Source organism: Podarcis erhardii, assembly GCF_964252035.2.
Source record: "Podarcis erhardii genome assembly, chromosome: 7".
NCBI lineage: Eukaryota > Metazoa > Chordata > Lepidosauria > Squamata > Lacertidae > Podarcis > Podarcis erhardii.
Window position 1 is genome coordinate 23,753,028 of NC_138511.1, and position 13,645 is coordinate 23,766,672.

General features: G+C 49.5%; 1 protein-coding gene across 1 annotated transcript; it reads left to right on the plus strand.

The window, feature by feature from the left end:
- Nucleotides 1-1,518: 1,518 nt before the first annotated feature.
- On the plus strand, nt 1,519-4,321 carry LOC309347642 (transcription factor HES-5-like). Its single transcript, XM_081872345.1, has 3 exons — nt 1,519-1,648; nt 2,376-2,553; nt 3,143-4,321. Exons 1-3 carry the CDS (start codon nt 1,583-1,585, stop codon nt 3,373-3,375), a joined length of 477 nt encoding a protein of 158 aa, XP_081728471.1. The 5' UTR covers nt 1,519-1,582; the 3' UTR covers nt 3,376-4,321.
- Nucleotides 4,322-13,645: the final 9,324 nt, after the last annotated feature.

The window sequence follows — 13,645 nt, forward strand, 5'->3', positions numbered from 1 at the left end:
CATCTTCTCCCTGATGGGCTAGCTTTCTATGTGCAGAATTATTATTATTATTATTATTATTATTGCAGGTACATCCAGTTTATCACTTGTGTGAGACTGGGATATGGAGAATTTTGATTCTGTTTGCATTTAAAGTTGAATCCACCTCGTTTCTACTTCCTGGGAAAACCGAAACATGCTTTGAATTTTGCGATGAGTTCTCCAACCAAATGATTTCTCTGAAAATGCAAATTTACCGGCGGGAAGCATGCGCAGTTACATAGAAATATGAATTAGTGAAAGCAATAAAACAAAAACAAAAAAATGCATTACAGCAGGGAAAACGCATGTTTAAAAATTTGCACGTGAGCCAAAATTGCATGTAAAACTGTGTCTGTTAGGAGAAATCTGCACTAAAGTGCTGACAAATTTCGCGAGGAATAAAAAGAGAGAGAAAAGAATATAATAAGAATAGCCTCACTTGTCCATCCTGTCCAATGTCCTGTTCTCATAGTTGCCAACCAGATGCCTATGAGGAACCTCAAACTGACATGCAAGTGAGGCGATTTATGATGCAATCGCTCTTGAGACGACACTTCAGAGGCCTATCATCCACCTTATTTCTGCATTTCAAAGTTGTTTCAAACCATTGTTAATATTGCATAGCAATGTGCTTCAGTTGTTGTCACCTGCCCTGGGACCTGAGGCTGAGCAGCCCTTCAATAAATAGTCATAGTAATACAGTGGTACCTCGGGTTAAGTACTTAATTCGTTCTGGAGGTCTGTTCTTAACTTGAAACTGTTCTTAACCTGAAGCACCACTTTAGCTAATGGGGCCTCCTGCTGCTGCTGTGCTGCTGGAACATGATTTCTGGTCTCATCCTGAAACAAAGTTCTTAACCTGAAGCACTATTTCTGGGTTAGCGGAGTCTGTAACCTGAAGCGTATGTAACCTGAAGCGTATGTAACCCGAGGTACCACTGTAATAATCTGATGCTGAAAATGTGGAAGAATGAACAAGCCTGGAGCAGTGAGAAACTGAGATGGGCAGATTTGCCAATTCTGAAGCCTATGTACGGCACTCGTTTGGACGTGTGTGTGTGTTTTTTCCCTCTTTAGGCAAGCGAAGGCTCTCTCCTGCCATCGCTTGCCATACATGCACCGACAGCACCCCCGTGCCCACTAATGGCTGCGAGATGCACCTTGTGATGGTCTGGAATGTGATTAATCTGTCCCGTGGCCTTTGCGAGTGGAGGGGCAGCCTGTTCCCAGCTCCCTGTGTGTGTAATCCCTGATCCCAATCTTTCACGTAGCGCAGACTTCCCACCTGCTCATCTGGGAAAAGGTCATTATCCTGAGGCTATTCACTGCCAACGGAGCATGCAAGGCGAGCTGCTTCCTCTATTGTCTCCGCCGGCTCCTTCTGATTGGCTCCCGAGTGTGGGAAACTCAAGGGAAGCACAGACCCACAGCATCTCAGGGAGCTCGGCTGGTATAAATAGAAGGCAGGAGCAAGCATCTCTCATAGCGAATCGCCCAAGGATCTCCTCCTAAGCAACACCTGCCTCCGTAGCTTGGCAAAGAGAGAGAGAGAGAATAAAGGATGGCACCTTCCAGTCTTGTCTTCATGGATCAAAATGGCCTGCTCACCCCGAAAGAGAAAAATAAAGTAAGTAAATGGATGGGTGTGGGGGCGCTCTAGCAGGGTGCAACTGCTTTAAGGGTAAAAGCGGGGTTTAACAGTCATTCGCCCCAGAGAACACTGGGAATCGTAGTTCTGGGCAAAGAACAGTAACTGTCTCTAATGGAGAATTCTCAGCACTTAAACTAAAACCTGTCTGATTCTTTGGGGTAACTCATAGACCCACTGAAATTAATGAAGTTAGCCATAGTTATTAGCATTGATGAGTCTGCTCTGAGCATAGCTGTCAACGTTTCCCTTTTTTAAAGGGAAATTCCCTTATTCCGAATAGGATTCCTCGCAAGAAAAGGGAAAAGTTGACAGCTACAGCTCTGAGTAAGGCTAGCCCTGAGTAGAAACTCGACGTGTTCTTCCCCGGAAGAGATCGTTTTTATTTAACGTCAAATTGATATCCTTAAGCTTCCTCCAAAGTGCATGCCAATACCAAAGCAATTCAGTTATTACTTCTAAAACACAGTTTAAAGCAACCTGCTAACAAATTTAAAACCTCCCAAAAGTAAGCTCCTAGTCGCAAACTTTTGATTTCAGAGTTGCTAGGGAGAATAAGCCACTGTTTGTGAATGGCAAAATGTATTTATTTTATTTTTTTGCATGCCACCTGCTGGGGAATCTAGCAAGTGTGTGGAGTAAGAATGGGGCTCCGTTTGAACGTCTCCACTAAGTGTATCTGTGTTCCCCCCCCCCTCCTTTGCAGCTTAGAAAGCCGGTGGTGGAGAAAATGCGCCGCGACCGAATCAACAGCAGCATCGAGCAGTTGAAGCTTCTGCTGGAGAAGGAGTTTCAGAGGCACCAGCCCAACTCCAAGCTGGAGAAAGCCGACATCCTCGAGATGACCGTGGACTACTTGAGGCAGCAGAGCCAGCAAACCAAAAGTGAGTAGACCGACAGGGCCTGTTCAAAGAGACTTGAGACAAGTGGGGTGTGTGGCAACAAAATGTTGCAGTATATCCCTGCCTTGCACTCGTTGGAGCAACGTCATTTATGAGCATAGGGAGCTGCCTTCTACTGAGCTAAGCCATCTAACTTACACTGCCTGGTGAATGAACCTGCCACCTTCTGCATGCAAAGCAGATGCTCTACCACTGAGCCTTTCCCTCAAATGCCCTCTTCCAGTAAAGGCCATTTCACATGTCCCCTTCCATTTCCCATTTTTTCCCCAGCCAGTGATTAAAATTCTCTGGCTAAATGAGCATATTCAGTCATCATGAGGCTGCCTCCCCCACCCCACCCCGTTATTCTTTTGGTGAAGATTCGTTTGCACTTCTGCAAATCTTGGCGTTTCCCCAAGCATCCAAACTCTCCCTTCCCAATTGGCCCCATTTGGGCTGCATTCCCATCAGCACTCACCACCTGAGTTTGACACCAGAGGGAGTGGCATTAGAGAATGTGATTTAAAAGTGTTTCCCCAAGCCAGCGCATGAATATTAAATCTCTCTCTTCTTCTCCCTTTTGCTTCCCTAGCGTTGGGGCCTGTTCATAAAGACACACAGGTGGACTTCACTGAAGGGTATTCCAGATGTATACAGGAAGCCTTCCAGTTCATGTCTCGCCACAAAGTCCACGCAGAAACTCAGGCTAAGCTCGTGAACCACTTCCAAAGGAACCAGCTATCTCTGCCTGAAGCCGTCCACTCAACGTCCGGGCTGAAGCACTCTTCCTCCAAGAACATCCATGCTCTTTGGAGGCCCTGGTAGACTGCTCAAAAGCTGCCAGCGGACTTTGTTTCTAGAGGGAGGGCTGGACTCCATCCAATCATCCAGCCCTGGTCTTCTTCTTCGTAGGGAATGTTATCCCCCCCCCTTTTAAAATTATTTATTCTCGGGGAGAAACGGAATGATTTGGACTCGTGTAGTCTGTTGAATGCCGATCTTTGATGGGCAAAATCCCACACACTCTGGAGAAGAGGGTGGGGAAATGTATCTTCATAATGAAGGCTCCGTGGGAGGGTGTTATGTCTTGAACAGCAAATTGTATGTTGTCGAAGTGTAGAAAGATTTTTCAGAATCTTGAAGCTGCCAAAGGTGGCAGCAGGACAGGGATGGGGAACTGAAAGGGCCTCTACATGGTGTGAAACCCCAGCCAGCCTAGCCAATGGTTAAGCATTTTGGCAACTGGAGGCTCACAGGTCCCCCATCCCTGCAGTAGGAGATCATTCTCCCTTTGCCTGTAAAAAGCTTCTGGCTTTTGCTCTCTTCCTGCTCTGAGAAACCAGATTTCTGGTTTCCTGGTGGGATTATTATTATTATTATTAATTTTTGTCTGGTTGATAGAAACTTCAGGTCTTCTGTTTTGGACAAAAAGAATGCTGTGATGTTTCGCTGATTGTTTCTTAGAGAAACGGTACTCTCTCCCTTTCTATTAAATAAGAAAAAAGTCTAGTGAGAGGTTCTGATTTTTCAATGTCATACATTCTGAGAGTAAGAACGATTCGTTCTCGATTGTGGTTTGTTTGTTTTTTTGTTTCATTGAAATAATGGTGTTTCCTCTTGGATGGGGAATGTTGCCACCCGTGTCATGGGTGGTGTATGTTTTTGGGGTTTTTTTTATCCTGATGCCAGGATCAATATATTGAGTGCATACTGTGTATGCCTTTTGTATACGCCATTTGAAAGCAAAAGAATAAAAATTAAAATAAACCGTGAGATTTTCTGGGCCTTGTTTTGTTTGGATGTGGGGAGGGATCGATGGCCACATTGAAAACAACTCAGTGCTGTTTCTTCTTCTTCATATTATTCTTATTCTTATTCTTATTTTGTATTCAATAAAGTTCTGTTCAGAGTATACCCAGTGAAACTGATGATCCTATGGCAGTGATGTCTATTCACTTCCGTGACCCTACTCTGAGTATGACTAGTATGGGCTACAACCTAGGTGTGGGGAGCCAGATGTTGCTGAACTACAACTCCTATCATCCCATGCCATATGACATGCTTGCTGTGGTTGATGGGAGTTGTAGTTCCGGAATGTCTGGGAATGTCTGAAGGACCAACCATTCCCCACACCTGGTCTGACTGGCAGAGGCTCTCCAGGATTTCAGGCACAGACCTACCTGGGGACGCCAAGAATTGAACCTGGGACCTTCTCTGCATGCAAAGCTGATGCTCTACCACTGAACTACAGCCCTCCCCTTAAGACACAGGAACACAGGAAGCTGCCTTATACCAAATCAGACCACTGGTCCAACAAGCTCAGTGCTGAACCTGGGCTCTTCCACATACAAAGCAGATGTTCTACCAGTCAGCTGCACCCCTTTCCCATTTATGTGCAGGGTACTTCACAGAGTACAAAGCGGATAGGCCCCTGCCCTGATGTGCCTACAATCTAGGGAGGCAATAAAGGAAGAGGAGGCATGGGATAGCAGGGATGGATATGCGAGTGTTGCTGTTTATGCGAACTAAGCAAGAGTGGGGTATGGGAACAAGCAGAGTTTCCCAAATTTGGGTCTCCAGCTGTTTTTTGAACAACAATTCCCATGATCTCTGAGCACTGGTTCTGCTAGCTAAGGATGATGGGAGTTGTAGTCCAACAGAAGCCAGAGACCCAAGTTTTGGGAAACCCTGTGCTAAAGCCTCCACAGAAAGAAAGAGGAGGAGGGCTCAAAGGAAGATCATAGACTCATAGAATTGTAGAGTCAGAAGGGATCCCAGGGGCCATCTAGTCCAACCCCCTGCAAAGAATATGGGAGCAAAGTTGGAGGCGCAGTAGCAGGAGGTTGGGCTAGATGACCCTGAGGTCCCTTCCGATTCTAGTTCAAGAATTATCTAAGCCAGTGGTTTTCACCCAGGGTGCTATGGCACCCTGGGGTACCTTGAATGATGCTCAGGGGTGCCATGGGCAACACTGGCCTCTGTCTCTCTTTTCTTCCCTCTTCCCTCTGATGCCCTCTGGGTTCAAAGAAGAAGAAGAAAAAGAGTTTGGATTTGATATCCCACTTTATCACTACCCGAAGGAGTCTCAAAGCGGCTAACATTCTCCTTTCCCTTCCTCCCCCACAACAAACACTCTGTGAGGTGAGTGGGGCTGAGAGACTTCAGAGAAGTGTGACTAGCCCAAGGTCACCCAGCAGCTGCATGTGGAGGAGTGGAGACGCGAACCCGGTTCCCCAGATTACGAGACTACCGCTCTTAACCACTACACCACACTGGCACACTCCCACTCAGCTCACTGGGTGCCTTTGGAGTCAGCCTCACCTACCTCACAGGGTCGTTGTGAGGAGGACATGGGGAGGAAAACCATGTAAGCCACCGTGAGATCATTGGAAGATCCAGGTAGTATATAAATATAAGGTAAGGTGACGCCGGTTGGCACTGTAGTCTAAACCACTGAGCCTCTTGGGCTTGCTGATCAGAAGGTTGACGGTTCAAATCCCCACGACGGGGTGAGCTCCTGTTGCTCTGTCCCAGCTCCTGCCCACCTAGCAGTTCAAAAGCAGGCTAGCACAAGTAGATAAATAGGCATCTCTGTGGCGGGAAGGTAAACAGCATTTCTGCGTACTCTGGCTTCCATCACAGTGTCCCGTTGCTCCAGAAGCGGTTCAGTCCTGCTGGTCACATGACCCAGAAAGCTGTCTGTGGACAAATGCTGGCTCCCTCGGCCTGAAAGCAAGATGAGCACTGCAACCCCATAGTCGCCTTTGAGTGGACATAACCGTCCAGGGGTTCTTTACCTTTGTTACAAGAAAAAAACTGCTCCTTTTTCCCTTATGGGGTATCCAAGAGTCCATATAGAGTCCTTAAGTAGATTCCCTATCAGTAGGAGAAAATAACAGAGGCCAACCAGAGGATATTGAGAAGCAAAGCGGCTAGTAAGCCTGATCTTTATTAAAGTGTGGCAACAGGTTCCCCACTCGCCACACGCAGGAGGGAGAAGGAACCCCGAACAATGGTGCGCAAGCCCTTATGTAGACTTTTGAAATTGCCCAACCTGTAGCTCAAGATGACCCCCCCCAAAAAAACATCATACATACATCACAGAAGGAGGCAGTTTACAGCAGAAATCCTGTCTGCCAGGATACCTGATCATGGTCACTGACTGCATTACCTGGGCAGCCTGGCCATTCTTTAGTGATGGCAAATACTTCAGTTCCTGAGTCCAGGTCACAGGCTCGCCCTATTCATACACAAATACGCCCTTCAGACAGGATTTGCAAGCACAAAGACAATGCGTAGGCTTTCCCCATTCGCCTCCCTTCCTGCAGAAGAATATCTGAGGTCACTGGGAGAATCAGAATGGCTTCAGGATTGTTCTCCTGTACTATTTCAGGCCCGTGGTTTATATGAACTTATGTATGTGTTTGCCTTGTACATGTATGAACATGTATTTTATAGATTTGGGAGCTTACAATTTTTATAGCACCTTTTATATAAATATAATAAAAATAAAAATAAAATGGAGAGCTTCCATATTCAGGGGTTGTGTACCTCTGAATATCTTGGGGGGACGGGGATGGACAACAGGAGAGGGGCTGCAGCCTGAATGGGTGAGCCAAGGCTTGGGTAAGGACTCAGAAGAAGGTGCCACTGCCTTCAGATGCTCCAACAGCCCCCTTTGAAATCTGTAGGGTCTGCTGCAGTTGACACCATAGAATGGTAGAGCTGGAAGGGACCCTGGGGGTCATCTAGTCCACCGGGGGGGGTGTCTCTTGGCCTATGGCTTTCTTGCAGAGGGAGGGAAGAATTCTGCTTCCTCTCACCCTCTCACATTCAGGATTTCTGCCCTTGCATTGTTGTATATTAAACAGGGTCTTTTGCAGATTGTCTCTTAAAGAAATGAAAGGATGGTCGGTCTTGTGTAGACATTAGCTTGTTCCTCTTCAGCTAAAGAACTTGAAGAGGAATATTCCTAGGAAGCTGTCGTGGACACAGTCAGTCCTGTGACCCACCTACCTCAACAGTGTCTGCACTGACCGGCAGCAGCTCTCCAGGGTTTCGGACGGGGGGGGGGACATTGCCAGCCCCCCCTGGAGATGCCACCCAGCACAGAAGACCTGCATGCGAAGCAGATGGTCCAATCCTGCCCTATGGAGACCCCTAGCCTGCCTGGAAGGATGTGGGGATGGTCTCCCTTTGGGAATGGGGCTTCAGGAAGAAGGATGTGAAATGAAGATACAGCCCAGCTGCAGGCGGAACAGCAGGTGCCTCCAGGTTCTGACAGAGGAGCAGGTCCACAGGTCGGGGGGGGGGGTTGCCACAGTGACAATGACCCACCCTCCTTTGTGACATCTCTTGCTTCTCCTTTAAAAGCCATAGACTTGTAGGGAACCATAGTGGGTTAGTACTGAGGTGATGAGAGAGGAGTTAGTGACGGTTGGTAGAGATTAGGAGAGGAGTTTGGTTTATTGTTATTTTTCCAGTTTCTTATTTTGATTTTTATTTGATTTATTACTTTTATTTGATTCATTTGATTTTATTCACTTTTATTTGATTATTTTACTTTTTGTTCCTTATTTTTATATTTTTATTTAATATTTTATTTTATTTTTGTTCTTTAATATTTTTTATTTTACTTTTTTATTTTTTGCACATTTGTGCCTATTTTGTACATACGTTGTATATATTTATTTTGTACATAGAGGATTAGTTAGGGTTAGGTGTAGGGTTAGGGAGTGGGTTAGGCCTAGGCTTGGAACTGGGGCTGGGGCTTGGTGGGCATTTTAGATAGTTAGCTAGTTTAGAAAGGAGGGTGGGAATTTTTCCTGGAAGAAACGTGCAGGCTGTAAGTAGGATTCCTTTCCTTTCTCTTGGTCTACGGGGTGGGGTGGGGTGAGTCCCAGGGTCCCCAACACAGCCTTGGCTCTCTGGAAATCGACCCGGCCAGTCTTCTCCAGAGAGCTCAGCTCCTCCCCACTCTTTCCCTTCCTTCCCTTTTTCTCTTCCCTCGAACGAGGGAGCCAGGCTCTCTGGGCCCTGGCATGGCTGTAGCTCTTGAACCCAGAGCACTTGGGGCCTCCTTTCTCTCTCTGCCAGCCCTTTGTGCCCTGGGGTGCCCTTTTCCACCTCTGGTGATGCCCTTTCAGGTCACTGAACTGCAGAGAGATGGGAGGAATTGAGCCAGACGCCCCTCCTCACACAAACACCCCCCCCCCAAGAATTGGGGCAGCAGGCTTCTGAGTCGCTCTCTCTGCTTGTCTCTTCTAGGTTCAGGGACTTGAGGCGCCTGATGAGCTGCAGCAACAGGGTGACCCCCCTTGCAAGGCTCAGAGCAGCCCGTGGCGCCAGGTGACCAAGTGGCCCTCCTTTTTGGGACAGAGGAGGGCAGGAATGGGCTAGGGGGGCAGCTAGTCAATCAGGGCCAGAGGCTGGAAACTCAATGCCCCTCCCCAGCGACCAACCTATTTTGTGGAGTCTGACACAGGGGGCTGGGCTGGGGGGCATGGCTGGAGGGCAGGCGTCAGCTGGAGGGGCACCTTCCCTGGGGAGCCACATACTGGGGGAAGGAGGCTGGGATTGGCCCCCAAGCCCTGGGGGGGGGGTCCCTCCCCTGTAGCAGGACTTGGAATCCAGGAGAAAACTCTTGCAATAGCCTTCCCAGGTGCTCAGGGATGGACTCACCTGTTCCCATGTCCTTCTCTTTGTAGATGGGCTGCAGGTCCACATCCCTTCCCTAGGGGTGAGTATTGGAGAAAACAAGAGCAGGGACTGCCCCCCCCCCGGTTGCCTGGGCTCTTTGCCCCCCACTCTGCACTCTTGGATGCGGAGACTCCCCCCGCCCTTTGAGGAACCGACAGCCTGACTTTTGCATTTCAGCTGCTAGAGGAAGATCAGCTATACTTCCTGGAGGTCATTCAGAACTGCCAGTCAGCTCGGCTCAGGGGGCTCCAAACCCTGAAGTGCTCCAAGGAGGAGACGGCCCAAGCCATTCTGGTGAATGGTGTGAGGGACCCCCATGGGGAGGTGGGGCAGAGAGGGGCTTTGGGGGAAGGGGTTGTTCATTTGCCGGAGAGGAGGACCCTGTCGCCTTAGGGCATGGGGTTGCCATTCCCCAGGAGCCATCCCCTTCGGGCATGGGGTTGACCCCCCCAGGGGTCAGAGTCGTCCTCCAGAGGCCCCGGAAAGAGCTGACTTTCCTCCTCTGTTCTCTTCCAGGACATCTTGGGGCCCTTGGAGCGCTTCAGGAATCGCCCCCTGAGCCTGGCCTTGGAGGCCCTCCTCCAGCTGAGGTGAGTGAGGTCTTTGGGATGGATGGGGGGCAGAACTCCAGGGGGAGCTCCAGGTGCGGAAGAGCAGGCAGGAGGGAGAAGGGGGCAAGGGAGACTCGGAGGAGGCAGCATCTAACTCCTTCCCTTCATCTCTGCAGCTTCATGAGGCCAGATTTCACTTGGGTCAGGGCGATTGTGCACAGGACATTTGAGGCCGTGTTGAAAGTTGCCGAGGAGGAGGAGGACAGAGAGGTACGTCCTTTGTCTTGACCTCCCTTCGCAGGCTCGTTTTTCTTCTTCACACACTTCACACACAGCACTCAAACTCTCTCCTCTTTTCCTGCAAGAACTGAAGCGGCACTTCCGGCTCCTGCTGGGGGGTGTCTCCGTATGGATGCCGCCAATCCTGGCACCCTCCTCCAGCTTCTCAGGGTAGGTGTCCCGATGGCATCAGGAGAGGTTTTAGGGTTGCCCCCCCCGTCCCTTACCCAACAGACTGTCCCATTTCTGGAGCATGGAGTCCCCTGTCCTGTTTGGCCCCCAATTTGTCCCACTTTTGAAGCCATGAGAAGAGAAACTGGCACTTGTGTGCTCCCCCCAACTTGCTCGGAGCTGAGGCACTTGAGCCTGACCTGCTGCTTTGGCCCAGACTCTGAGACGCTCTTTCCTCCCGCAGGACTTCCGAGGTTACGCCCTTGGGGAAAGTGGGGAGGCTCAGAAACTAGCGGCCAGCAGCATTGCTTCTGGCCGTTGCCCGGAAATTCCCCCACCTCAGAGTAAGTACCTCACCTTCTTCTATTCATTTCTTTGGTTGCTTCCAACCCCCAAGAGCACACCCCTCCAGTGACTTTTAACACAGATGATGCACTGTGTGTCCCTGGAGGCAAGGATGAGGCCAGAGGCTTTTCCTGCCCCCCTTCCTGCTGCTGCCCTTCCACCTCTGCCCAGGAGGCTGCAGGGCCCAGGGAGGTCCTCTGAGACAAGGGATTGGGCCCAAGGCAGAGAGAGGCCCGTCCTTCCTGGTTTGGGGCTGCTTCTGTGCTCTCTTGCACCCGTCCAGATTGGCTTTCGTAGTATCATCTGACCCAGATTTTTCTTTCCTCTGCAGAAGACAGAGGTCTGTCCTTTGTCTGGACTTGTCTTTGTGAGGCTCTTGCAGAATTCCAACCAGGACTTAACCTCTCTTCTCTCTGAAGCGGCATTTCCAGCGCCTGCTGAGGGGTCTCCACTTTGGACATGGGCAGAGCAATCGTCCACACAACTTTCCAGGCTGCCTAGAAGAATGAGGGGGAGAGGGAGGTATGAACTTAGTCTTGACTTCTCTTGACTTTTCTTGTCCCAGGTCATTGGGAGCTGCCAGGAAGTTGTGCTGAGAGGCTTCAGGACCATTTGGACATCTGAGCATCTGGCTGCAGAGGCCATTCTGGTGAGTGATTGGTTGTGTGAGGGACCCCTGCAGGGAGCTGGGTGAGTGGTAGGGTCAGTGATGGGCAAGCCAAACTCGGAGTTTGGGGTTGGGGCCGTCTTCCTGACTTTTCTCCTCTGCTTTCTTCCAGGACATTCTGGGGGGACTTTGACGAGCACCCCCTAATTCTTGACTTGGCCCTGGAGGCCCTTTTCCAATGGAGGTGAGTTGTGTCTTTTGAATGGACGTGGTTGTGGTGGGGAGAAGTTCAGGGTAGGGAGGAGGGGGCAAGGGGGACTCGGAGGAGGCAGCGTCTAAGCCTCTCCCCACCATCTCCAAACTTCTCCTCCGACCTCTACAGTGCAATAGTCCACAGGACATTTGAGGCACTCCTGGAGGAAGAAAAGGAGGAGGACATGTCGTTGGTCTTGACATGGCTCCTTCTTCTTCCTCCTCACACACTTCCACAATTGCACACAAGACTCAAAATCTCTTGTCTCTTTTCCCTTCTTGCCCTTTGTGGACCTACTGGCTTGAACATGGGCATCACACACAGGAACTGAAGTGGCACTTCCATCATCTGCTCTGGGGCTTCTGACAGAGACCTCCAATGCTTCACACCTCCTCCTCCTACTTAACATAAGTGTCCTGATGGCATCGGAGATGATAAAGGGATGCCAGGGACTCCGTGGTAGGGGCAATGGAGGGCCGCTTTGGCCCAGACTGGCCCCTGACCCTGAGATGCTCTTTCCTCCCGCAGGACCTTCGATGTTATGCCCTAGAGGAAAGTGGGGAGCCAAAAAAACCTGGTGGCCAGCAGCATCTCTTCACTGGCCTCAAAGGTTCCCCCATCTCAGATTAAGTAGCTCTCCTTCATGGATTCAATCCTTTGAATCCTTCCATCTCCCCAAGAGGCTCCCAAAGCTACTTATCCTTTGCAGTCGATAACAGACCTAACGGGGAAAAACTGCCTACTCTTCTGATGACATCAGAGAATTCTAGATGACATCAACTCATTCTATACCATTATGGATGCATGATTCCCACAGACAAGTTTCTTGGCAAGACAAGGGCCTTCGCTGGCCACTTGAGTGTCCTCTTCAGCATCCCCAAAGAATGAGCTGGGCTGCAAAAGCTGCACCAAAGGGATGGGGCAACCCAGGCTAAAGGGAGTGGGGCTGTCCTCCCCTCCCCCCCCCCCATCTCACCAGGCTGCTAGGTAGGAGAGCAAGAGCCAGAGAGAGTTGTGGGAGACACAGAGACTGGGTTGCTCTGTGCTGAAGTCAAAGCTGCGACTAACGGAGAAGCAAGATCTGCTGGGATTGTCAATGCTGTGACACTCTCCATCCTAAAACCTTATAGCATAAAGACACCACAGTCTCTGCTGACCTTCATTCCAAGGAAATCAAAGACCCCTGGAGTCTCACTGCTCAGAGACCGGGGTAGTTTGCAAATAGAAACACATACATACACAAAAATTTGTGCCTGTATTCCTAACACGTAACTAAGCGTGAAGGGCATGTTATGTGCTTTAGCAACAGCTCACCTGTAAATAAGGAAATGCAGCCTCCATTGCTGATTTATGAAAAAAGCAAGAAAGCAAATCTTCTCTGACTGTGGAGGCACAGTAGAGACATCCTGGCTGGTAGGCATTGGTAACCATGAATGTGTCTTGTCTTCTTATGAAGCCATGCGGCTTGGTGCCCACACATTTTGTTGAGCCTGAGACATTTTTCTGCCTGTGGCGACAGAGAATCCTAGATTTGTAGGGCTTTGAAGGGACCCCAAGGGTCATCTAGCCCACATATACCCCTGAAATGGAAGAAGGCAGCGCACACATACACTGGTTCCATGTATGGAGTCCAGTTGGAGGGGTGGCTGGGTTTTATTCTAGCTCCACCAACTCTGGGGGCTGGAGACTAGCTTAGGGGGCTACAGTGCAGCCTGCATGCCCCCCCACGGCTCTGTCCTCCAGTCCTTTCCTGTTGCCCCCCTCCTACTTTAGCACCTGAAGCAGCCTCGTTTCCCTGCCTAACAAGAAGGCCAGCCCTTTCTCTCTTTCTTTGGCCTTCGCTATATCACAGGCCTAGATGCTTAGCAAACATTTTTGGGGAGCGGAGGCAGGGAGACAAAGACTGGCAACAGAATCAGAAAGGGCACCAGGTTGGGATCAGCAAAGCTCTCCAGCTTAGCCATCTTGTCAATTGAAAACAAAGTATCGAAAGGAATTGATTTTGATGATGTGATTTCAAAATTTGCAGAGAACAAAGTTGGGGGGGGGGAAAGGTTTTAAGTGCTTATGCTCACAATGTTAAGTAAATAAACCAGAAAGCAACACTTTCAACTGTAAGTATTTTATTTCTTCTTCTTTTAAGAATTTCAAGTGGGGGTGACAAGAAATATTCTGCACCGGGTACCACCT